Below are 27,063 nucleotides of genomic sequence, written 5' to 3'. Positions count from 1 at the left end.
TGCGACGTCTGTGGCCTTCAGCTGGGTTCTCCCCGCGTGCATGGTGCGCATGTGCTGGTGGCCGGTCGTCCCCCTCAGATTCACTGCCTGAGATGTCAACTGGTATCCGGCGCTTGGTTGCAATGTTATGAAGCATTGCACAGACAGCCACAATGCGGCAGCACGCTGCAGGACTGTAATACATGGCCCCACCTGTCTTGTGCAGTATACGGAACCTGCTCTTGAGCAGGCCAAATGTCCTTTCAATACAGTTCCTTGTCCGGATGTGCGCAACATTGTAGCGGCGTTGCTGAGGTGTGGCAGGGTTGAGGTAAGGGGTCAGGAGGTATTCCCGTAGGGCGTAGCCACTGTCACCTGAATGAGAGGAGCAGATGTTGATTGCCTGTGCAGCGCAGTTACTTCATAGCAATGTGACATTGTCGACAAAGTGTACTTACCAAGTAGGTGTCCTTCCCCAAACTCTCCCCTGATCAGTCGTGTGTGGAGTCCGCTGTGCCTGAAGATAAAGGAGTCATGGGTACTCCCTGGGTACTGGGCCACAATGTCAGTGATGATGGTCTTGGCATTGCAGACCATCTGTATGTTGAGGGAGTGGTACGACTTCCTGTTGCGGTACATATACTCCGTGGCAGCTGGTGGGCAGATGGCGACGTGGGTACAGTCTATGCAGCCAAGGACATGGGGAAAATGGGCAACATTATAAAATTGTAGTTTTGTGAGGTCCAAATCCTGTTGGCTCGTGGGAAATGTGATGTGCCGGTGGAGCTGGGTGAGCATGGCGTCAACAAAAGTGTGGAGGCAGCGTGACATGGTGGGCTGGGAAATCCCCCCAGCAGCGGCTACTATGCCCTGGAAACTGCCGGATGCCAGGAGGTGCAGGCTGCACAATACCTGCACATGTGTGGGCACAGAATTGTTTCGCCTTGTTGGGTGCTGCATGATGGGGTCGAGTTCTTGTATCAGCCAGGTGATCATTTCCCCATTCAGCCTGTATTTCGCATAAATCTGTTCTCTGGTTTGCCCCAGCAAGGTGACCCGCTGCCGGTAAATCCGTGCCTGCCTCATGCGTCTCCTCCGTGCTGCTCGCTGTAGCCTTCGCCGCCTCACCACCATGTACATCCCAGGCATTGTGGAACGCCTATTGCTGCTGCTGAATGTCCTTATATGTGATTGGTCAGGCCTGGACCTGTTGGTGATTGGCTAACAGTTTTTCAAATTTTGGTTAATCATGGCTTTTATGGTTACCACCTGCTTTGAGTTGTCCTTAAATTGCGCCGCGCTAATGTGCGATTTAGCGATTTTTCGCTAATGTATTTCTTTCATGAATGCCGATTGAGACAATATTGCGTTTCGCTATTCAATTCGCAGATTCCGTGGTTGGTCGCTATTTCATTATCGCTAATGCTCGACTTCCCGGAGTCTGCGACTTTTACAGCGTAATCGCTATTCCGCTCGCTATTATTTTTTAGCGATTTCGCTATTTCGTACTTGAATGCCGATTCCGTGTTTTGCACCCGCAATTGCGTTTTCGCAGCCATTGCGGGCGCTATTTCGCTTCATGAATCAGGCTGAGTATGCTTAACATTAGGCATGACCATATTAGCATTGGGCATAATCACAAGAGGCATCTCATTAGGCATAAAAGCATTAGGTATAAAACCTCAGACATAGAAACACATAAGATATCATATCAGCATTAGTCACATTGGGCATAAAGTCAGTGAATGCAAGACCACCAGTAATAAGCGGATGGCAGCAAGTGGCCACTGGCCTAGTAATGACCTCCGCACTGTCTAAGGTCTAGACATCATGTAACAATTGCGCTAGTCTGCACATGAGTATAAAGCACCTTATGCAAGAGATACTTAATAGGCCTAAACACGATGGTAAATCAGGGCAATCTCCATACTAAATCATCCCCCTGGGCAGGTATGAGCATTAGTTCACATTAGGCCAAATCCGGTCCTCCATGCCCCTCGATACACACTTAGGGGGCCTATTAGGATGGCGGACGGACCTGCGTCCGTCCGTCACCCCCGAGGTGGAGGGAACGTCCGCAGGGGCTGCGGCGTTTCCTCCATGCAGATTAGGATGTGACTGCCACCCTGGCGGTCACATACCCTATGTTTAACATTGCGGCGGGTGCTGCTTGGTTAAAAGTGCATGCCGCTTTGTGCATGCATATGCAGGGGGGTACCATAGGTACCCCCCATGTGCACCCCCACCCCCTAACACCCTGGGATCTTGCAACGAGCCCCCAAAAACGAACGACCACATGCTTTTCCACGGCGGAAAAGCCGCCGCGGAAAAGCATGTCTTCTGCCATATCCTAATATGGCTGGCGGTGTCTGATAGACACCGCCACCATATCAGAGCTTTTCCGCTGCAGTCGGAATGCGACCGCGGCGGAAAAGTGGCGGACGGTCTTCCTGACCCACCAGCCATCCTAATCTGGCGGTGGGTCTTTGGAGCCTCCGCAGCGGTGAATCCGCATCCTCCGGGCCAGCGGTGGCTTCGGCCGGCCGGAGGATGCGGATTCACCGCGATCCTAATCGGCCCCTTAGCGTCATGGTAGGCCCCTTAGAAAAAGAGTCACTTGCACCACGTCTACGTGGCAGCCCCAACGCTCTGAAGAACAGTTTGCCCAACGTTGCAGCTGCCCGCTCCTGTGGTGCAGCTGTGACCAAGTCTAACCCCACTCTGGGATTTAAAAGAAACAAATGAATGGTGTCCAAAATAAGAAATGTTGCAGCAACTGCGGTGCCGCTGTGTTTACCCTAAGTAGACACTGGCTTCTCCGACTGCACGAGAGCCCCACTCCGGGTCTCTGAAGCAAGAAAGAATGCCCCAGTCGCAGCCGCCTGCCTCTGCATTGCAGCTGGGAATACAGTGTCCCTGGCAGACTCAAGATCAAATGCAGAGTCCCCTGGCAGGCTGCCACTTAATCCAGGCAGTCCCCGCAGTACCGCCCAAACCCACACAGCAGCTTAGCCTCCCCCGGTGAATGTTACCTGGAGTGGGAGCTGGCTGGAGACTTCACCACTCTTCCAGGATGCTGGGCTCACACTGCAGGACTCTCTCCTTCTGGCTGTGGGCTGAGTGGCACCACTGGCATGCGCAGGGCTCTCCCAGCACATGGGAGCCTGCTCAAGAGGACGCCAACTCCTGGACTCCTCTTTGCCGCACCTGAACGGGGCTCCCCTCTGCCCACGGGAAGCTCCCACCTAGGGAGTGAAGTCCCCAGTGTTCCGGGGGCAATATGCCAGCACGGAGTAGGCTCCCGCCTGGCTTCCTTGCAGCCACGGGGCTCCCTCGGCACCACGGAAGCCCTGTTCCTCACTTCCGGACGGCTTCCTCTTCACACTCCGCCCACAGTTAGGCACAGGTACTTCGCTATTGGCACTCCTCTCTCTCTGGTGCCAATCACAGCTTGGCTCCCCTGACGTCATGGGTGAAGCCCTCCCGGTCCTTCTCGCGGCTCGGGCTGCGGTGGAGATGCGTGGGGTGGGCACCCACTTTCAAATAAGAACAATTTCGGGCTGGGCACCTGCCCAAATGCACACAACACGGGGCAGGCTCCCGTGAATGAATTACACAGAAAATGAGGGGTGGGAACCTGCAAGAAAAATGCAGGAAACGTGGGGTGGGCACCCACGCTACTTTAAAAAAACAATGTCCACATGCGTTGTAGGGGGGATCCCCACGCTGGGATTCCTCCAGGACACTTGAGCAGCTCTGCGCTGCAGGGAACAGACACTCCTCACCTTCCTGGGGCACAGAAATGTGGTGCAGTCCTCACGAAGCGCTGGGAAGCAAGCAGGGTTGGGCACAGGTCAGCAGACCACAGGGCAACTCTTTCAGGCAGAGCAGCAATCCCTTGGGATAGTCAGGCATGGCGAAGATGGCGACCCTGGAGTGCAGTAGCCCATGCTCCAGCGTAGCTCCTTCTTAGTTCAGCAGAGGGTCCAAAAGAGCAAAGGGACAGAGCTCAACACAGGCTGGCAAGCACGAGGGACCCTCAGGAGCCAGCAGCTGGGTCCCGCGGTGGTTCCTCCCGGCAGAGTGTCTCCTCCAGTCCAGTAAGCCCAACAACCACATGGGCTGACAGCCCCTGTATTTATACACCTCCCTGCCCTGCATGTGGAAGGGGGAAGAATCTTCTGGAAGGGTCTGGGGTAGGGATTTCTGGAAGGGTCTTGGAAGTTCCAGTCCCAACTGGCACTGGGAGGGGTGTTAGTAGGGGGCGGAGCCAGCCTTGTACAGGGCAGGCACTAACCTAGTCAGGGACAGGGGATTTCTCCACCCATTATTCCAGTTGCAGACCTCCCACTCAGCCTGACCCTGACTCCCTGGAGCAACCCATTCATCACCAGCCCCGGTCACTTCTAGAAACAGACATGTAGGCAGGCACACAGCACACAGAAATGCCAACTTTTAAAAGTGGCATTCCTAAAATAGTAAAAGTAAATCTGCGCACACCATTTCACAACATTTATCATTTCCATTCCACACATACCAAACATGCCATACTTATTTTGTGGTATTTAGGAAATATCCCATAAGGGGGGTGTTCCCAATGTTAGCCTATGGAGGGCAGAGAGGGCACCCACTCTTCACTGCTTACCAGTGCTAAAGTGCCCAGAGTCCTAAAACCACCAACACTTTCATTTTTCATTTCATTTCAAGAATCTTTATTCGGTGATTAAAAAAACACCATAAAAGCACACATATATATACATAAATAGGAAAAACATTAAATCTTAATCAAGATCATAACACCATAAAAACACACAAATATATACATAGCTAAGAAAAGCATTAAATCTTAGTCAAGATCCTTGTACATGAATAATACAGTAAAAATCCCAACATACAGGGCCGTAGATTTAAAACATAAAATCCCAGGTCGTTCATTCCTCTCCCTTCGTCATCCTTAAACGAACCGCCACCTTGATAAAATTCATAACACAACATAAGGTTAGCGGATCGGAAGCTTGTTGCAAATAGATTAAAGCATCCCTGGCATGTTCCAATTGGGCTTTTTTTAATATGTCTACTAGAAATCTACGCCTAGGCATAGAAAAATAGGGGCAAAGCAAAATGAGATGAAGGGAGTCCTGCGGAGACCGATTGTCGCAGCCGCAGGGTCCCTTCTGCTCAATTGACATGGTGAAACCTGATGGAGAAGCCAGAATAAAAGGAAGTAAATTCAGTCTGAAACGACACATATGAAATCTATCCTGTGCGTTATGTACAAGATACAGATAGGGCTCCATACCCTCCACACTCTTGACCAAGTTATAAGCCCTCACGGACTTTTTCTCTCCTTCAACCTCCGCACGACGTTGGGTTTTCCGCTCTAGGAAAATTTCCCCTACTTGTTTCTTGTGCTGTGCTAAGATGGTTGTGGGGTTCCTGAAAAAATTTCCGAACCCTAACTCTTCAAGAGTGTTTCTCACATATTTGAGCCAGGGGATGCGCATACAATGAGTCCTACCCAAGCAGTCCAATAAAATTTTTCTGCTTAAATGTGCGTCTGGATTTGCCCAAATTTTTAGCCATGCTACAATTGGCCTTAGTTTTAGCGAGTCCACCAGATGTGGCCTCCCTAGCTCCCTATGAGCTATATATCCAGCAGTACTGGGTGGTACCCTCAGAATATATTTCATGTGTCTGTTTTCTTCCTGTTCAATTCTAGCGGTGTTCACGAAGCCCCAGACTTCTGCCCCATAGCTTACTTTGGAACATGTTATGGAGCCGTACAGAATCATCATCTGTTCCGGGCTCCACCTGCCCAGCCTCCTGCCATAACCGGCTATAGCCCCATTGGAGGCGATCATTTTATTGCAGCGTTCTTCCACCAAGGGCTTGAATTGTAGAGCACCATCGAAGGTTACTCCGAGATAGGAGAACGTTTTAACCTCCTCTAAGCGATGGGTACCTATTGTGTAGACGGATTTAGAGGAGGGTTTTTTCCCTGCCAGGAGCACATAAGACTTGCTTAAGTTGACAGATAGGTCCAGATCGCTCATAAACTGAACGAACCCATCTATCAAAATTTGCAAACTTCGGGGTGTACGGGCAAGCAAGACCGCGTCATCTGCGTAGAGCAGGACGGGGATATGCCGCGACCCGACCCTTGGAGAATCTGCTTTTAAACCCAAGAGAGACTGTTCTAAATTATTAATATAAAGGGAGAACAAAAAAGGGGCAAGGATACAACCCTGTCTGACTCCACTTTTACATGGAAAGGACTCAGACAATCCCCCCTCCCTGTTAAATCTTACTGTAGCCGTGGTGTCACTGTGCAGCTCTCTTAAAATAGTAATTAGACCACTCTCGATCCCCAAACCTGCCATCATGTCCCACAATTTCCCTCTATTGACGTGGTCGAATGCTGCTGCCAGGTCCATGAATCCCATATAGATGGGTTCATCACTGGCCAGAGTGTATTTGGCAGTCAGCATATATAGGTTCAGGCATTGATCGCTAGTGGACCTCCCTGCCCTGAACCCATATTGGGTATCCGAGAAGGTGTTATTCTCTTCGGTCCACTCTGACAATCTGTTCAAAATTGCCCTTCCCAAAAGTTTAGCTGAAACGTCAATCAGGGAGATAGGCCGATAACATCTAGGCTCGTCCTTATTGCCCTTTTTAAAAATTGGCACAATAATCGCTTTAGACCATGATGGGGGGAGACCACAGGAAATAGCAGCATTTAAGACCCTAGTCATCAAGGGGGCCCATAGGTCTATGTTACTAAGAAAGAGGTCAGGGGGAATTCCATCCGGACCCGGGGCTTTATTCTTGGTTAGGCTTTCCATCCCTACAATAATCTCTTTAAGAGTAAACGCTAGCGGGGAGCATGGCTTTGAATTGCTGGTAACTCTACAAAGGTACCAGGATCGTGATTGTACAAACTCCTAAAGTGGGTAACCCACTGCTCCGAAAGGATATTGGCCCCTATTTCCGGGGAATCATTTTCTAAAAAGGTTGGATTATTAATGATTCTCCAGAACCCCGCTAGGTCCCTTCTTTCCCCAGCCTCTCTCAGATCTGCCCAGGCTTCTGCCTGCAAGGCGAGTTTCCTCCTTTTGGTCTCTATTCTGTATTTCTCTCTGCTTGCCCTGATTTTTTGTGGGTCCCGTGGTTTTGACTTAAGAGAGCATTTCAGTTCCCTCAGTGCTTTAGAGCAATTCTGATCAAACCACCGGGGATTGACCAAGTTACGTGTGGGCACATTGGTCCTCAATAGCCCATCTATCAGATTTACAATATGGTCAAACGTTTCTAATAATCTTGCGCCCTGTACTTCCAGGTCCAAGCAGTCGTTTATGGCCCGCAAGCCCTTATTGCTCAGGTTTTTATAAAATTTTACCCCATCTATTCTGGACCACTTCAGTCTCCTGCCTTGGTCAGTGACCCTTTCCCCTATTAAGTGGTGTACATTGGGTCCTAGTCCCGCCCTATATGTAAGCGTTAAAACAAGCGGGTTATGGTCACTGAAGCTGTTCCAGTCTATCCCTACACTAATTACTTTGTTAACCAGGGATCTCGAGACCAAAATGTAATCTATAATAGATGAACAGCCCCTGCCTTTAAAAGTTGGTGGGAGTGTGCCGTCCGGCTGTGGGCCTATCATATTGATGGTATGCTCTAGGTCATACTTCAGCCGAAGCAACCTGAGAGCGCCCCCAGTCGATGAGTGAGAAAAATGAGGCCCCTTCTGGATTGGGCATTGCTCCCAATCTGTATTTGCTTTAATTAGTGCCGGACAGAGATGACAATTAAAATCCCCCACCACCACCAACCCATGGGATGGGCCCTTGTTCTGAGATCCGATTTCTTGTCCCAGCCTTTGGTCGAGTTCAGTCAATACCGGGGTGAGGTTATTAGCTGACTCGGTATTATACAAATAAAAAACCGAAAACCGTAGCCCCTTTCCATGGAACCGAACTGCCTGGATCCCATTTGAGGACCAGTCTGGGAAGGACCAAGTGCCTGGAAGAGCTAAATCTGCATAAAGGGACAGGCCACCCATAGCTCTCCCAGAACTAGACTTCCGGGCGGGAACAAAAAAACACTTGTAACCCTGCAGATGATAGTTATTCTCCACAGCCCATGTCTCCTGTACACATATAATATTAAATTTCCTAATGTACTCAGCCCACTCCTTGTTATAAAATTTGCCCGCTATACCGGCTATGTTCCATGAGATAAATCTCACCCCCTCACCCCTCCATTCGACTCCCTCCTGGTCCCTTGATCTTATTTCCAACAATGGCCTTTGCATTGCATGTTCATGTACCCCTCCTATATTGTTTTTAACTATTGCCTCAGGTTCAACACACATTGAATCCCCCACCCCAATCGCCAAGGTTTGTGCAGCCTTTAAACTTGGCTCCTCCAATATTTCTGCCAGCTCGCCCTTTTCAGTACAGCCCTGGGGGGTGTTATCTGTGTGTCAATCGACCCCCTCTAGTCCATACAGACAATTGAACTGGTTGTGAGTATAAAAGGGTTGTTCCGGTCGACCAGCTATCGGTCTAGGGTGTGAGGCCTGATGTCTCCCCCTCCTCCCAACCCTCTCCCAAGTGTCATGAGTTTGAGGTAACTGAAATGGGACCGGGCTAATTGGGAAAAAGAACGACACATGTAGGGTTTGGATGGTGGATTCCCTAGAGCTATTTTTGCCCTGACATATAAACTCCACCGTACCTGTATCCCTGAAACTCACTAATATACAGTCCCCTTTTATGGATTTTTGTGTTCTCCCCACCCATGGTACCCTTCTTACCATTATGATTTCACTATTGAAATGTATCGGAAGGGGTCTGTTTATATTTAACCACTTAATTACCCTACTTTTCAGGGCACAAAAGTCCTCCCTTTCCCCTACCTCAAGTGGGGGGACACCCGCCATGACTACCGTAAGAGCGTTAGTCTCTGGGGGTAGGTTAGGTCTGCGTGGTCTCAGGTTGAGCTTCATTAAAGGGGTTGGGATGGTGTTACCTACCGGGTGTACCAGGGGTACAGGTCCTGGCGATTGGATGGGCATATTGGCAGGGGGGGGTTTAGATGCAACAGGCTTTGGCCTTAAGAGTTGTTGTTGTGAGGGTGCCACATTCGCGGCTTGTAAAGGGACTGGATTGACAACACTATTTGCCGTCAGTTGGGGCACTACGATAGGGAGAGTGGGATCTGATTGCACTCCCTGTCGACCAGCTTGAGTTTTCAGACTACCTAATGTCGCCTCCAGAATAGTTAGTCTGATCTCTATCTTTTTAATACTCTCGCTGATCGGCAATAACAGGGACCTTAGCAGGAATTCTACATTTCCAAGCGGGACAACAGACAAGGGGATATTAGCAATGACTGCTCCTGTATCCTTTATCGTACCAGGAGCTGGATCCTTATAAACAATGGGTTTTGGGTGTGAAACCACCGGTGGTTTTCCTACTAGCGTTGGGATTTTTAGGGACTTGCCAAAGTCCGAATGTAGAACCTTGGGTTGACTCTTTCCTTGCTTACCTTTAGATTTCCTCCTACGTTTATTGGGGGGGGGGCCCAAAAACTACTTGAGTGTTAGACGACTTAGATGTGGCTTTCCTAGGTTTGGGCGCTGGGGGAAGTTGAGACACTAAGTCAATTCTCGTCCTAGTTGGACTCGGGCTATTGGCTGGGGCTAAACTCATAACTGCCCCTGGTGAAATATTGGTGCAATCCCTCAGTAATAATGGGACATCATCAATTCTAGACAACTCTTCCCTGGGTGTGAGAACTTGATCTCCAAGGAGGGTGTTTTTCATGTTGTCAATTGAGCGTCTCCGTTCGGCCCTTAGCCTGGACAGATTGCACTCTTTATCCCCCTCCCCTACTTGCCGGGTAAAATAGTTTTCAAGAGTCCTGTTTTTAGCTACACCCGGTTTCGATGGGGTACTCTCTCTTACCGGGGACGGCATGATGGTCGTAATAAGTTCCGCTCAGCCGGGGGCTCTTAGTCAATAATTGAGCTAAAAAGGTAATGGTCACAATCCAAGAGAGTGGGCCCAGCCCGGCCTCCTTCGGCCCCGGACGGCCACAGACGGTCCCGCCCTTGTCCCGGGCTTCTCCCGGGCGCGCTCCCGCGCGCTCCCGCGCAGCGGCTCTTCCCACTCCTGTTATGGGGAAGAGGTGCTCAGGGGCGGGACAAACAGGGAGAGCGACCAGGTGCAGGTGATGACAGCGCAGGGACTCCTGGGCAATGGAGTCCCTGTACCTCACCTGGCGCTCGCAGCCCTGTTGTCCGCCTTCAATCCAGGGGGTGATAGACCGGAAAGCAAAGCAGCCGCCCAGGCACACGGGCGATGCGGGACCCGCGCAGCGGGTACCGCGAGGTCTCCAAGAAAGAAAGAGGGAGCAGTCTTTAAGGCAAACAGCACGCAGAGGGCTCTCCCACCTCCGGCCAGCAAACAGCAAGTGTCTCCCACAGGACGGTGATCCGCAGGCGCCTTTGACTCGGCGCTCAGGGGCGGGACAAACAGGGAGAGCGACCAGGTGCAGGTGATGACAGCGCAGGGACTCCTGGGCAATGGAGTCCCTGTACCTCACCTGGCGCTCGCAGCCCTGTTGTCCGCCTTCAATCCAGGGGGTGATAGACCGGAAAGCAAAGCAGCCGCCCAGGCACACGGGCGATGCGGGACCCGCGCAGCGGGTACCGCGAGGTCTCCAAGAAAGAAAGAGGGAGCAGTCTTTAAGGCAAACAGCACGCAGAGGGCTCTCCCACCTCCGGCCAGCACACAGCAAGTGTCTCCCACAGGACGGTGATCCGCAGGCGCCTTTGACTCGGCGCTCAGGGGCGGGACAAACAGGGAGAGCGACCAGGTGCAGGTGATGACAGCGCAGGGACTCCTGGGCAATGGAGTCCCTGTACCTCACCTGGCGCTCGCAGCCCTGTTGTCCGCCTTCAATCCAGGGGGTGATAGACCGGAAAGCAAAGCAGCCGCCCAGGCACACGGGCGATGCGGGACCCGCGCAGCGGGTACCGCGAGGTCTCCAAGAAAGAAAGAGGGAGCAGTCTTTAAGGCAAACAGCACGCAGAGGGCTCTCCCACCTCCGGCCAGCAAACAGCAAGTGTCTCCCCACCACCACCATGTCAGCAAAAAGGCTAGGAGGAAAGCAAGAAGTTTAGAGATGACCCTGCAAAAAGGGCCAAGTCCAACAAGCATGAATAGATGACAGACCCCACTTATGACAGAAAAATGTGTAGATGAACATGGAATGATTGAGCTTACTGGAAACATGATATTACAGGTCATTAGCCTATTAAACATCCTACTTAGCGTGAGTAGCTGTGATCAAACTGTTGTTTCCTTATTGAGCAGAAGAAAAAAAATCACTGTACAGTCCATGTGCAGCTGCTGTTACTTTGGATGAAATATACTTTTGCTCCTTTCTCTTCCAAAAATGTAGAAATACAAAACACGAGTTGGAGATAAAGGAGCCCAGCTCTCTGGAGGACAGAAACAAAGGATTGCCATTGCTCGAGCTCTTGTCCGAAAGCCCAAAGTGCTGCTTCTTGATGAAGCTACCTCTGCCCTCGACACTGAGAGTGAACAGGTTTGTAATATCATAATACTGCTTCATATTTTGCTCACTCATGTAGAAGGTGTAAAACGTTGAGGCTTTGTCACTGTGGAAATTTGTCATAGAATTCAGCTCAATGACCACAATTCACATTCATGATTTCTCTTACCAATGTAAATTATGATGATTGAGTAGTAAGGTAGTGTAGATATTTATTTTTGCACGTAAAGATTTGCGATGGTGATAAACTATCCCTTTCCTAAATTTGCAGTTTGTCACTTTTACAAAATTTTGCCTGTAGGTCTAAAATCTTGCATAAAGGTGTTATGATGAATGTATTGAACAAATATTTCTGCAACAACATCCTGTTAATTACATGTTTTTTAATGAAACATATTTTTTGTGTTTTACCACGTTTTCTAAAATTATTTGCTACCATCTTCAATTAATTTTGTGATTACCGAGAAAATTTTTTCACAATTATGCTCCTTACAGCCTATTAGTATGTTTCAAACTATCCCTAAAACTTTGACCAAAGCAAACATTTTAGACCCAGGTGGAACGAGAAGATGTATCAATGTTCCAAACAAGTTAGTAGCCAAATGTCCCTGAATGACTTCCTCATTACCCCCTCAATATGCAATTTATAGAAAAGTAAATTGAAGATACCATGGCCTTCTTTCACTAAGGAGCTGAACTTGTTTTGCATCTATTTCAGAGTTTGCTGTAGACCTGGATGCAAAGATAAAGCTACTTTGTAAACAAAACACATGACAGAGCAGAAAACTAAGTTACAGAAAGGGACCGCAAAGATAGAAACTATACAAAAATGAATCTGAATAAAGTGAGTCTTTGCTTGTTTTTACCTTCAATAAGTGAGCAGCATGGATCCCATATGCATAGGAATTTATCATAAAGTTCATTTGAGCAAATGTTATTTCCTCAATTCCCATGTTTTTGTACACTCCATTAAAAGTCCATCCATCAATTCACTCATCCAGCCATCCTCCCTGTCACGCATTTGCCCACCCTTTCACTCATCCATCTGCCCTTCCACCCTCTCATCCTCCATTCTTTCACGTATCCATCCAAACTTTCATCTATCGATCCACCATCCCTTTCACTCATCCATCCACTCTTTCATCCATCCACCCATTCTTCCTTTCACTAATTCATTCATCCTTTTGCTCATTTATCCATCCAATCATTCATCCATCCATCTGTTCACCCATTCATCTGTCCATTCTCCCTTTCACTCGTCCCTCCTTTCACTCAGCCATCCATCCTTTCACTCAGCCAACCTTTCACTCATCCATCCATCCTTTTCCTCATCAACTCTCCATCCACTCTTTCACTCACCCACCCATCCATCCAACCACCCACCCTCTCATTCACTCATCCATCCTTTCTTTCTCTCATTCATCCATCATCTACCCTTTCATCATCCATCCACCCTCCCTTTCAATCATCATCCTTTCACTCATTCAGCGATTCATGTATCCATCCTTTCACTCATGCATCAGTACACCTTTTCACTCACCCATCCATCCATACATCCATCCATACTTTTGTTCTCTCACTTGTCAAATTGCAGACAGAAGAGACCATCAGGAACTCCACCCTGGCTGTATTTGCTAATGTTGGGGGTTCACAATGTTCCAGCATCCATCCTTTCACTAAACCATTCTTTTGCTCATCCATCTATCTACCCTTTCACTTTATCCCCTTTTTCACTCACTCATGCATAGTGTCACTCATTCATCGATCAACCCTGTCTCTCATAATCCATCCGCCCTTTTTATAATCATTACTTTCCGTACACCCTAACCACCCTTCAATACAAAGTCCATAAAAACAACATTTACAAGCAAACAATATACCAATTATTGAAAAAGAAACAAATATACATTTATCAACATCATAGTCTGTTTTCAATGGAAGACACGCAGAAACATAACAAAGGAACATTCTCATTGAATTCTGAGATATGGCAAGCCAATTTCTCAGTCTGAAAAAGTAAATGTATCACCTGAATGTAACTTTCAGGGACCACCCTACACCTCACAAATCAACCCCACCACAAACATGTATCACACTATTCTATCCAAAGTAAGGTAGGTAGAAAACAAGTTTAATTGGACAATAGCATAAAAGCACATAAAACAGGTATAATACATGATTTAACCACATCTATCTGGGAGATACCCCCCTCCCACTACAGTTCATCACTCAAACGGTGTTTGACAGACAGTAAAAACCAAGCCATTCTTACTACCACATCTAAATAACACATTTTTTATAATAACTCAACAGCTTTCCTCCTTTGAACAGTTTAACATTTTAAAAGACAAGGGTCTTAAAATCTTATTACAGTCCATAAGTAGGTGCAATAGGGATCCTTTTAAGTTCAGGTTGCGGGGGCAGAGATCGCTGTTCTGCTGGACCAAGGCCCAGCATGGGATGGATGAATGAATTGCATTACATCCCACTTTAGCCCTTAAGATTTCATTCCATAAACTGGCATCTGGTAACTGCATCAAATCTGGAAAGACAATGTCCTGCCTAGAGTAGGAATTGAGAAGCTGATAGACTGTTTCTTTCTCAAATAAGTCAGATCATTGATCTCGGTTACCAATACTGCAGACTCTTTCAATACTTTTTGCACGGGAAGGGGGACCAGGACATATTTGTGCCACAGTCTGAATGGAGATTTATTTTTTAATAACAAAGTTTATTTGGTTATTTTGCAATATTTAGGGGTCGCAGCCCCACCATGGCAAGAGACATGTACACTTAGCTAGTTCCAACAACCATATTTCCAATTTATAACAACATCCACCGAACATGTAGGTGACATAAACGAAAAACTTACAGACAGGTTCTGGTCTCCATATTCATGCAATCGGGGTATTCGTCATATTGTGCAACAATAAAAAGGTCAATACCATGATAGTCTGCCCATCGAGTCCAGATTTTGCAATGTTTAGCTGGGCACCCTCGGGCCTTCAGAAACATCAATCTTGGCCCGATACATATATCTAGTTCAATTTTCCATTTGCCCAACCTCGTCGGGGGCAATGTTGCTTTCCACATTTGCGCTACGTCCCTCTTGGCTACCGTGAGAGCTAAAAACAAGAGGTGCTGCTTATACCTGTTCCCCTCAATGTCCTCTGTTGAATGTAACAAGAAAATGCCAGGGTCTAGTGGGAGATCCCATAACAGCACATGATGGAGACACGAACAGATTTGGCGCCAAAACGGCTGTAACGCTGAGCAGCTCCAAACCATGTGTAGGAATAACCCGTCTTCCTATAGCACTTCAGGCACATGGGAGACTGAATAAGGCCAATCCACCATAGGTGTACCCTGGTGTAATATGCACAATGTATGTACTTAAATTGAATAAGAAAAAAATGCAAGGAGAGAACCGCACCCATAGGGCTGGTGATGGATTCGGCCCAATCATGGTCGGTGATTTTGGGTATATCTGCTTTCCATGCAAACCGTGTCTTGTCCAGTGTGGTGGATGTATGGGTTGTCAGCGTCTGATAGCCGTGTGTGATCTTGTGGGATCCTAGGTCTCCTGTAAGCAACCGGTCCTCAATGGGCTGAAACTCAGGGAGGGATTCTAATGTGTTTATCTGGGGTAGAAGTGCGTGTCAGAGTTGAAGGAACTTTTAGAATTGTGATTTGTGTAAATCGAAATCATCCTGTAGATGTTGAAAAGATTTCATTGTGGTGCCCCGCGTTACATCACCGAGGGTCGAGATCCCGACGCAGTGCACCCTCTAAACCTTTTTAATGTAGTCACGGATCGGAGGTATGTGCCCTGCCTTAAGGGAGTCATTTGAGTAAGTGTCCCCTCCCAGCCCATCTGTCGGGTCTTAGCCCCCCAGAGTTGTATCACCACTCTGCCAGCCGGTGGCAGATGATCGAGACAAACTGAACAGTTCAACAGGTGGAGGAGAAGAACCTGATCCATAGCAGCATTTTCAGCCGAATATGCTGGATCCGTGGGGGAGCTATACCACCATTTGTTTATTACCAGAATATGGGACTCGACATAATAGGCATAAATATCTGCTTCTGCGGCGATCCCACCACAATATGTGGATTGTGTACATGTACAGAGCGCCACTCTGATCGCCCCACCGTTCCACATGAATATATTTTGTAAGGCTGCGACTTGTGCGAACCATGAGCGCGGTATGGGATATGGGTAATTCTGGAGGCGATACAGAATACGGGCCTGCGACGCCATTTTAAAAATGGCTGAGCGCCCATATAGGGAGAGGCGACCACACAGTGGTTTCGCTGTTAAGGCTAGCCAATAGCGAAGTAATATTGGGTGCCCAGGAGACTTTCTGACATGGGGAAATATATATACCGAGATATTTAAAGCCATCCATCGCCCGGGAAAGCTGCAATGCCCAGGACTCGCGTCCATGATGCCCGTACACCGGGAATAATATAGATTTGGCGGGGTTAGCATGGAGGCCCAAAGTTCCCCCAAAAACCCGGAAGATTTCCAATATACGGGGTCCCGAGTACCAGGGATCAGTCATGAAAACAAGGACATCGTCCGCATATAAAGCTATGCGGTCCGAGTGCAACTGTGACCAGTCGAACCCTCGAAGGGCCGGGTCACTCCTAACCCACACCACCAGGGGCACAATAGCAAGAGCAAACAATAATGCGGACAGGGGACAGCCTTGTCTAGTGCCCCACTGGATAGAAAAAGGCTGTGAGTGGTGCCCCGCAACCCGGACCGACGCCGTGAGATCCTTGTATAGCAGGCGCACGTAAGCCAAGAAGCGAGGCTCCAAGTTTATTGCCTCGAGGAGTTGGAATAAATACACCCAGCTCAGGGAGTCGAACACCTTATCTATGTCGGCAGGAAGCAGGGCAGCTGAACGGAGATTCTTTATAAAGGACACACTACTCCTTACTTTATTTAGAATTTATTTATTTATAAAGTTTTATATAGCGTGGACTTGCTCCCGAAGTTTGAGGGAAATGAAGGTAACAGATCAGTACATGAGTCAACCTTGAATCTCCTCCCAGTTGTCTTTAGATACTTTGATCACTTCATTTTCCTCTGAGAGACAATGTAAGTATCTTCAGACCTGAGTGAAGGACAGCAGACTCCAGGAGACTAGATTGAACTCTCGCCTTACGCCCTGGACCATAGTCTCTTGCCCCTTCTAATTGGTCCCACTGACAGAGGGGATTGAGGGAAAAGATCTCTCTTCCTTAGAAGCCCAGCGGAGATCTGTCCCCTTCATAAGCCCTCAATAGTGGGATATGGGACACCCCCCAAATTTCCATTTGAATCTAGACAATAGGCTGGCCTGCAGTGGTGTCTTCTGCTTAGTACAGTCCCAATGCGTGTCCCATTTCAAGTTCCTGCTAAAAGTCAAACCCAACTATTTATATTGGTCGACTTGCTCCACCTCCCATGTGATCTAGGTACCACGTGAACTATTGTACTCTTTTCCCAAAGCCCAGGATCTTGGTCTTCTCCGGATAAAAGTAAGATCTACACCCAGTAAGAATAGAATTGCATAATGAGCTTTCTGCACAGCTCCCTATCTCTGAAAAACACCAAACAGATTAAACACAGGAGCTGCTTAAAACTTGCTATAGCATTTCAGCTACTGGCATAAGTCAACCATCTATATGTGCAGGCTTGACTAGCCGTAGCAGGCATCAGGCATTTCCCCAGGAGGTTGAAAGGGTAAGGGGCGACTTTTGTTTTTGTTACTGGGGGCTGGTTTTTCACTGGAGCTGCTATATCGGCCTTCAGTAGTAAAAGCTGCAGGAGGGCTGGTCCATCAATATTGCCAGGGCTGCTTTGGGTTCCCAGTCCAGTCCTGTATATGTGTGTGGTAAGCAGTGGCATAACATAAAATGATTGACCCGCCTGCAGAATGTGGTGAGGGGCCCCTAAGTATTCCTTATCTCACAGGTGGCCTTGGGATGAATCGGGCCCCTTAAGGGTTTAGGGGGGGCACTTCAGGGTTTGGGGGCACTTTAGGGTTGGGAGTCCTCTGATCCACAGGGGCTTTAGTGATGCCCCTGGTGCTAAGCAAGGGACAACATAACAATAATGACTGTTCAAGCGACATGGCCAAAAGCATAAATAACTAGGAATCAATCACATACAACGACAAACGGCAGAGACTCAGTCACAAGATGAAACAGAATCAAGCATTGAAACAAAAACAAGTAATTCTGGAAAGCGAGGAATTACAACTGGGTGTAAATGAGGAATCTCCGAAAAACGTTGTTCTACAAATACACTCCGAAGGGCTCTTAAGATAATTAAAATCTTGCAACATCATCAATCAATAACAGCCATAGTGCTTCTACCTCCAAGCAAAACTCAAGAATCTACTAAACGGCCTAATAATTAAAAAGAATGTTTGACTATATAAAACCTCAAAAATACACCTTCCCTGATTAGGGTATTTTAATATTTATACTGAAACCGGAGTAATACCCATTATCTTTAAACCTAACCATGATCAACCAACCATTCATGATTAATCATCCAAATGAAAAGCCTTTAATGATCATCAGAATATAAAAGCAGGATTAGCAAGAGACAGTGGTAAAACTGCTATAGGAGATGGAAAAGAAGACAGACTTCTAAGAGAAGGCTGGAACTTGAGAGCCCTCAACGCATGGTCCCAAATCACTTGAGCATAAAATAAAATCTGAATCAACATTAATGGCCTGTGTAGGTATCGTTGTAAATAAATACTGCAAATATCACAGAACATGAAAAACTCCTGTAAAATAATCGTAGGTCTGACATCAATATAAACTGACCTTATCCCTCCTGAAAAAAACTATGAAAGGGATCATCAACCAGACTGTACAAGGAGCATAGCAGGATGAGACCAGATGTGTGTACAAAATCATGTAGCATCTTACTTTTGCACTTTTAAAATGCGCTTGCAAAAGACATGAAACTTGACGTGCCAAGATTGCTGGGTTTAGAAACATTCTCTAGCCCAGTGGGCAGACCGTCATAGTGTCTGGCTATATTTGCGAAAACATCAAAACTAAAACAGTTGATACCATAAACCTGCTCACCGAGGGTTGAGCTGCACCTAGTGATGAAAATGCTTAGGTTTCCAAATTGTTTATAATGAAGATACATCACAACCCTGGATACAGGCAACATCTACCAAAAGAACGTTCTAATTTGGTAGCAACATGGTCAAATCTTGACATTATAATAACTAGCGGTTCAAATTTAAAAGTAATGCACTTCAATCACACGAGCAATCAATAGGAAAAAAGCATGTGATATGGGAAAAAGCAATCCACCCCAAAGAAGCAACACACACCAAAGAATTAATCCCCCCCGCTCCATTTTAATTAATGCACTACACTCCATGGCCATGGGTGACTTAACGAGCACTCGCCATCTGACAAAGCTGTATATTTCACTCACACCCTAAACCACGGCCTCCGCAGAGTTCGCCTGGGCAGGACAGCAACAAAAACACTCTGTGTCACAAACACGTGCATGAAAACCTCAGCATAGCCTACACTACAAACCAAATGAACCACCAAGTGAACACCACTTCCTCAATCTAGACTACACCGTGAGGCCCCCTCACCTGGGCAGAAAAACAAGGAAAGTCCCGTAATTGAGCAATATAGCTATTCTATCAGTTAGAACAATCAATAAAAACACAAAAGTGCGAATCGAATGGTCATGCAAAAAACAATGTAATATTGGTTTTGCTGTTTTTGAGAGAGGCAAGGTAGAACTAAATGTAGTTATAACACATATAAATAGGGCCAATGCACTAGCTTAAAGGTAGACAAACAGGCTGTTGTCAAGAAAGTCAACATTTGAAAGTATGTATTACATACAGCAGATTAGAAACAGTCTAGAGTTTATAGTGTGTTTTTTTTAAAACATATTAATCAACATAGGTATACATCACAATATTTAATCATCAATAGCATTATACATGATTGCAACAATAACAAAAAATGTTTAAAGATGTAAAAAACTTTAAAAACAAGAATCCGGAACAAACAAATGTCGATGCGGCGTTTTTTTTTTTTTTGTGAATACAGACACCTTCTTCAGGACAGATTCTTTATGTTAAAACTATATCGGACTCAGTTATATGCTGAAGTCGTTGCGCTAGACCCAGATCTCTGTGTGGATAGATCAATGGAGAAGTGTGGCTCAATGGTTAGAGCGGCAGACCCTGATGCAGAGGTCTAGCCCGGGACCAGGGTTCAATTCCCTGCCTCGGCGGGTCTTGGGCTCAAAATTCCACAGACCTGATAATTCTCGCCTCGGTGCCTATTCCAATCATGGAGTCCCACTCTGCAACTCTGGGCAATAACTTGCTTAATCTCCACAACGGCCCCCACAACGCTAAGGATGCCTGGCCTCCACCTTGGAGGTGCCCAGGAGTGGACACCTCACAGGGAAAACCAGGATGGGTTCCACAGCGGTATTCGTACAAGCGCCTTGAGACCCTTGTGGGTGAGTAGTGCGCTATACAAGTATCAATTTACATTTACATTTACATCGATATGTATATGGTAGATACACCAGTCTTTTCCTCCTGCTAAAAATAGCTTGCTATTTGTAGCAGGAGTAAAAGACTGGTGTCCGGATAAGAGCAGGGAGGCCGTACCATTTTTAAAAGATTAAACACGGTAACCAGGGAGGTCAACCCCCAGGTCCGCATCTGCCACACTATAAGAAGGCTCTCTGCTGCAGCGATTTCTACATTATACCTATGAAAGTCAATTGGGAAAAATTGCTAATATATCGGTGCCTCCTCTGGACAACCAGTGATTCAAGGGATTAACCATTTTAAAGTTCCTTAAACCAAGGATATATACGCTAACATATCGATCTATCCAGACAGAGATCTGGGTCTAGCGCAACGACTTCAGCATATAGCTGAGTCCGATATAGTTTTAACATAAAGAATCTGTCCTGAAGAAGGTGTCTGTATTCACAAAAAAACGAAATGCCGCGTCGACATTTGTTTGTTCCTGATTCTTGTTTTAAAAGTTTTTTTACATTTTTAAACATTTTTTGTAACTTGTTGCAATCATGTATAATGCTATTGATGATTAAATATTGTGATGTATACCTATGTTGATTAATATGTTTTTTTTTAAAACACACTATTAACTTTAGACTGTTTCTAATCTGCTGTATGTAATAAATACTTTAAAATTTTTACTTTCTTGACAACAGCCTGTTTGTCTACCTTTAAGCTAGTGCATTGGCCCTATTTATATGTGTTATAACTTCATTTAGTTCTACCTTGCCTCTCTCAAAAACAACAAAACCAATATTAGATTGTTTTTTGCCTGACCATTCTAGTCGCACTTTTGTGTTTTTATTGATTGTTCTAACTGATAGAATAGCTATATTGCTCAATTACGGGACTTTCCTTGTTTTTCTACTCATTTCCCCTGGTCCCACAAACCAAGATAGGGGGCCTCCTAAAAAATGTTTTCCCCTCACCTGGGCAACAGCGAGTAGACCAGCAACTTGCTTCTGGCTGCGACCCGCAGCGCCGAGGCAAGATGACAAAGAGGGCTTCTCCCTCATGATCCTAGCTCTTATTCCTTTCCCTGGGGGAGGCTGCCTGCGCACCTAAGTGACGCACTCAGACCTTGCCCTACTTCCTCATATTTCCTGCTGACCACTCCCCTGTGCACTGGCCCAGCCTCTCTCTTGCCACCTCCTCTAGCACGAAAATGCCACTAAAGGCCCCCTCCCCTAGACGGGGGGGGGCTCTCATCACCTCCATTAATCTAGTAAGCCAAAGGCAGTCATTCAAAGTATAACATCAGCTGCAAGGCAAACGCTCTCTTCAAACATGAGGCATATGTACAAAGAAATTACACAGTGTGGCTGCTAGCAATGCAGCTGCACTGCATCATTTAAAAAATGCAGGGATGCACCATCATTACAAAAATACAGTGCACCCCTGTGTTTTCCCTTGCGCTGGCACTGAAAAAGCTGTCTAGCCGCAGAGCAGGCACCGTCACACCATAGATTGATTTGTTTCAGGGATGATTGTTTATGTGCAGGAAGGTGTCCCTTCCTGCACATAAACAATCCTTAATGGCGATTTGCTCCTTCTATGTGTGCTGAAGAATGCAGCACACCTAGAAAGAGCAAAAAACGAGAACTAAAAGTGTTTCTCTTCATTGTGCCATTCTAATGCCACCCTTTCAATGGCGTTAATTTTTGGCACTGCGTCACATTTACCATATCTTGTAAATCTGGGGCAGTGTCAAAAAGCATGGATACCCCCACTACAATACCCATTACACGCCCTTTTGACACAGAAAACTGCATCAAAGGGTACAGTATTTACAAGTAAAGTAGCTTAGTGATGCCTTGTAAATATTGAGAAGGGCATTGCACCACCAGAGTGCCTTAAAAAGTGATGCTCCAGTGGTGCAATCCCTTGTAGATATGCCCCTCGTGATCTTAAATATCAATGAATACACTATACCACGCACAAGAAATGTAGGGAATGTGGTCACTATGCACAAAGCTAATTTAATACAATGTGTGCAAATGTGAAAGACCTTGAACAAGAATAGACGATGAACCCAACTTTAGCCCCCTCAAAAACTTACAACCACTATAATCCCACCACTTGGAGTGGAACTATGGATAAAATAGGACTTTATAACCACATATGTAAGGCCACAAACTGAATGCTTGTTTGTATTGGTGACCCTCACACACTGTAGTAGTGGCATGCTTCATCATCAGGTTGCATCCTGGTCCCTAAAACCAGGTAGGTTTCAACCATGTTCCAGGGAGCCCTTTGGAGATAATGGCTACTGACATGTAGGATAACAAATACCTACAAATACCCAGTTATCCCTTTAATAAAGGTGTTTCAGGGACAGATTAAGACATATCTTGAGTGATAAAGAAGAATTTATGACCCTAAACCATAAATTAGGTCAACATGTTTCACCCCTAATTAGTAAATGGCACTAAGGGTTCTGTGGACGTTCATCAGGACTAGATGGAAAGTGGCGGAGCTGCATTGAAGGAGTTGAAATCAGCATGGCACCCTTGAGGGCTGTGTCACTATAGGGGCATCCGCACCATATTTCTTTGTCACAGTAGATGGGTCTTGAATGCAAAAACTATGCAGACGACAGTACAGATTTCATTGTACTAGGGTGCAGGGGTACCTGCATCGATGCATGGTGGAGAAAAATGTGGCAGTGCATGGAGAAACCAGACTGCATTAATTATTTATAGATATGGTGCAGTTTGGCTCTCACAAGTTCCCCTAGTGCAGCAACTTTGCTTGCTGCCCTGTGATGCATGGACTCTCAATAAATCTGAGCCACATTGCCAGAGAGAACTTGTATTGAGCTAAAGCCTAAGTTAAGTAGTAGTTTTAGTGCCCCTTGTTTGTGCCAGGGTGTAGCTTTCTTTAAAAACCTATTAGTGTTGGTATTCATTAGCTCTCTGTACTCATAACACAGCTACATACAGAGTAAGGTGAATTTGATTTTGATACAACACAAGGTTCATTAATGTGTACATTAGCACATAAGGATTTTACTAAATAAAACTATGTCCAAAATGAACAATCCCTTCATTTCAGTACATCAACATCAAAATATGCTTTCTAATTGTCACCTTACTTATATAGAGCAGGTGATTTTGGTTACACCCTCATGTAAGGCAGATCTGAACCCTTTTGGAAAACATTGTTTCGTTTAAATATTTCCTCCCTGGAAAATTCGGTTTCTAGAGCACTTGTGAAAATCCATGGCTGTGGTTCTAGGAATCAACGTGTTTCAGTCCCCCAAACCCTGATTTTAATGGAACTTTTTTCAGACAAATAAGTTAGTACATGAGTGTACCGGATCTTACTCAAAGGCTCATCTTTAAATAAAAATATTATTCACAAGTAAGGGTTGCTATTGGTGAGGTGTATGTGTAATATTCTGTCAGATCTTTTTGAGAAGCCTCTACTTAGCAGCAGTTTTTAAAACCGAGTTTCTCAGTTATTTTACCAAGCCTGTAAATGGCTTAATAGCAATAGATACGTCTCTAAAATTGTGAATATTGCAAGCCATATTGTTTTTTTTTAATTGGTAAATGCTTCCTGTTGTTGCACCGGTAAGTACGCCTAAATGAAAAAGTGCTGAAACACACCCGCAAACGTGGCACAGAGCAGCATGTTCTAATCACAATGTATGTTGGCATGGGCATTATAATGCTTCTTCAATGGGATAATGAACTATATAGCTAGCCATCTATTGAATGTGGTGTTAATTATGTAGGTCTTTTAGATCCATATAACATGTCCCACATTCTTTTTGCAGATTGTCCAGAAAGCGTTGGACGATGCCAGACAGGGACGAACCTGCATCGTTATTGCTCACCGCTTGTCAACTGTGAAGAATGCTGATATGATAGCTGTCATTCACCTTGGAAAAGTAGTGGAGCAAGGGACACATAGTCAATTAGTAGCAAAGCAAGGGATATACTATGATTTGATAAATGCACAGGTTTCCCATTAAACGTTTACAATTGTCACCATGGGATACACAGATAAGAAATTCTATGTACTAATGTTTCTAATACGGTACATTTAAAAAAAAAGTAGCAGTCACATGAATGCTCAAGAAAAATAAATTAATTCCATGTAAGGTTCTGTGATTCATAAATGAACACACACACGCATGCACACACACACACACTGGTAGTTGCCACTGTGTAGTTATAATTAGATCAGAGTTTCCATCAGAAAGACATTTTAATGTTTCTTTAATACTTTTGGCATCATTTGACAAATTTGCTGGAACTTTCCAAAAAATTAAAGCTCATCTACTTTGGCTTCTTCATGGAATGTTTCTCACCTATCATCAAGCAGGGGATAAGAAAAGGAGTGGGTCCCAAAAGTGCAGTTTACCATGTTAATTCTTTTAGAAAGGATTGCTCTCTGATAGAGAAAAAATGGCTCAACAAATTACACTCAACTTTGCAGATTATTAGAACTTTACTCAGAAGACATTTTCCAGACATTAGAGTTTAAAAGAGGGGCTCAGTTAGGCGAGAAGAATTCGAGCTACTGGGATGGTTGGTCCAGTGGGATCACACAGAACTACCATAGTACCAAAAGTAAAACATAGGCCCTTCTGACTGGATGAGTACACTTTTACTCGGGTCTGTCATTCTAGTTTTGCCATTCCAGTACAAGTACCTTAGTACTGAAATTATCTGATTGGACACTTGCAACATGAAGAAAATGTTGAGGCATCATCACTGGATGCTAAGTGGGCTAATCCCACAAAAAGACTCTCCCTTACAGCAACATTTTTAAAAAAAAGTTAGTTTGTGTTGCTGGTACAAGAGCCTGGTACCATAGTCTCCAGCAAAGCCTAACCTTTAGTATCATGATACAGAGAAATATATTTTTTTAAAGTAGATAAGAAGGAACTGGACACAAACCAAACCGTGAGGCCAACCACCATTGTAGAGGCCATAGGGCATGCTTGATGGGGGTGGCCACCTATAGTGAGTTGGGTGCAGGGTTAACCCCCCACTGCAAATGGCCGAAGGCAGTGTGCAGTGGGACAGCTAGCAACCCTCAGGGGGTGTTGGATGCAAGGACAGACCCGAGGCAACTCAATGAGGCCAATACCCTGCTGCACATGGTTGAAAGCCCTTCACAGCGAGTCATTGCCCACATGCTGCCTGTGGGATTTGAACTGATTCACAACATATAATATGATAAAATATACACTGAAATTCACTGAAAAAACAAAGGTTAAGGTAGACTTATAGTTAGGTAGAGTAATAAGTGAAAATCAGATAGGCATTACCTTTTAAAAACCAAATAACCTCTGAAATTTGCACGTTGTAATTTAGTAAACTAACAATAACTCCGCCCCTGCCATGCACATCTTATGACCTCAACATTTACATCTCTCATGATGTTAAATGACATCACAGATGACATCTCAGATGACATCATTGATGACAGCCCTGAAAATATCATCTAATGATTGTGACAATGTGCAATAGTCCTTGTGAACATGAAAAAAATTCAACAAGTCACACTTGTGTTCACTTTTCTACTACCAACCAAGTGATAATCAGCAAACAATTGACCACATGCAAGATGTATTGCATATCTGCCTATTCACCCACATTTGGTGAATGTTACCCTTGTTTTACCACCCTTTAGTGGTTTGGATCCCCATATGTATTTGTGTGTGTGTGTGTGTGTGTGTGTGTGTTATGAGTCCCCACGTACCCCAATATAGGCCAAGGTAGTTGCATGACCTTGCTATACATAATGGCTCTGGTGCTCACCTTTTACCTACTTATTTTCTAAATAAATGTTATGTGGTTTTCTTCGAAAACTAGCCTAATTAAATATGCATGAGGGTTCTTAGTACCACAGAAGGATTACAATCTTCTGCCTAATAACTCTTCAAAAGTCACTGCTATCGTCATCCTTAGATGACAGGCCCACAGTACCATGACATAGCTAGGTAGATCCCCTGAGGGTACCTTTTCGGGTATATAAGTAACACAACTTTCCTGGGCAAACCAGAGGAGAAGTTTCCATGCTGACATGAGATGCTGAAATTCCTACCCACAGACACTCCAGCACAAAGTGGTCGGACATCCCTTAGGGCGGTGTCTAACTGGAGACCAAGATGGGGTCCTTCATTCTCTCCCATCAGGTAATGGGGATGGCTATTTTGTAGAGAGATTGTTGGCTCTACAGCTACATACATGCTAGGTACACTCATGAACGTTTAGTTAAAGTTTGCATCTCAGGAGGACTCATGATTACTGCCATGTATTTATATGCCTGCATCTATTCACTGCTTTATTTACTCTGTTGCTGCTTCTAGTCGCACATATCTGTTTCTGTCTAATGGTTGTTGCATCACACGTATTTTATACTAGAATGACGCTGGTTCAATAAATGCTTATTGAAAACGTCCCCACTGCTTATTCTGTATATCTCTCCGTGACCGAGTGAGCACGAGTGACTGAGCAAAAAGGGCTGCACTGTTTCCACGACCCCTGAGGCATTAGGTTTGTCATGTTTGATGGTTGCCAGAAACTATTCGCTCCTTGGTAAGGTTGTGGGGCTTATAGTGGTACTGTGAGCTAGATAGTCTACAGACTAACATAACCTTCAGGGGTGTCTGGAATCAGTCTGGACAGCTAGCCCTTAGTTTATGCTGTCTAAATGCACAGATCATATAAAGATTGTTTAGGAACTACACAAACAGGCGCCAACAACATTGGTTTGGTTGTTATTTAACGGTCAAATCTGAGTAGTTCAGTTGTGCTTTCTCAAAGACCACTACTTACATTTACTTAGAGATGTCTGGAGTGGGGAGGGAAAAATCTGCCACAGCTGAGTAGGTATACGGTATACTCTCTGTACTGGCTGTAGGGGTTTTCAAGCTTGAAGG

The 27,063-nt window shown here is 45.6% G+C and overlaps 1 protein-coding gene across 3 annotated transcripts in view; it reads left to right on the top strand.

The window, feature by feature from the left end:
- LOC144784709 (ATP-dependent translocase ABCB1-like) overlaps positions 1-26,547 on the top strand; it is a 916,046-nt gene extending 889,499 nt beyond the window's left edge. For all 3 annotated transcript variants that reach the window (XM_078663661.1, XM_078663660.1, XM_078663662.1), the window contains 2 exons: positions 11,452-11,598; positions 23,944-26,547. In XM_078663661.1, the coding sequence (XP_078519787.1) occupies positions 11,452-11,598; positions 23,944-24,141 (345 nt within the window). In that variant the 3' untranslated portion in view covers positions 24,142-26,547. The remainder of the gene's footprint in view (positions 1-11,451; positions 11,599-23,943) is intronic.
- The last annotated feature ends 516 nt before the right edge of the window (positions 26,548-27,063 follow it).

The sequence above is a fragment of the Lissotriton helveticus genome, chromosome 10 (assembly GCF_964261635.1).
Source record: "Lissotriton helveticus chromosome 10, aLisHel1.1, whole genome shotgun sequence".
Lineage (NCBI taxonomy): Eukaryota > Metazoa > Chordata > Amphibia > Caudata > Salamandridae > Lissotriton > Lissotriton helveticus.
Note: the sequence above shows the minus strand (reverse complement) of the source record. Positions and strands in the feature narration are given on the sequence as shown.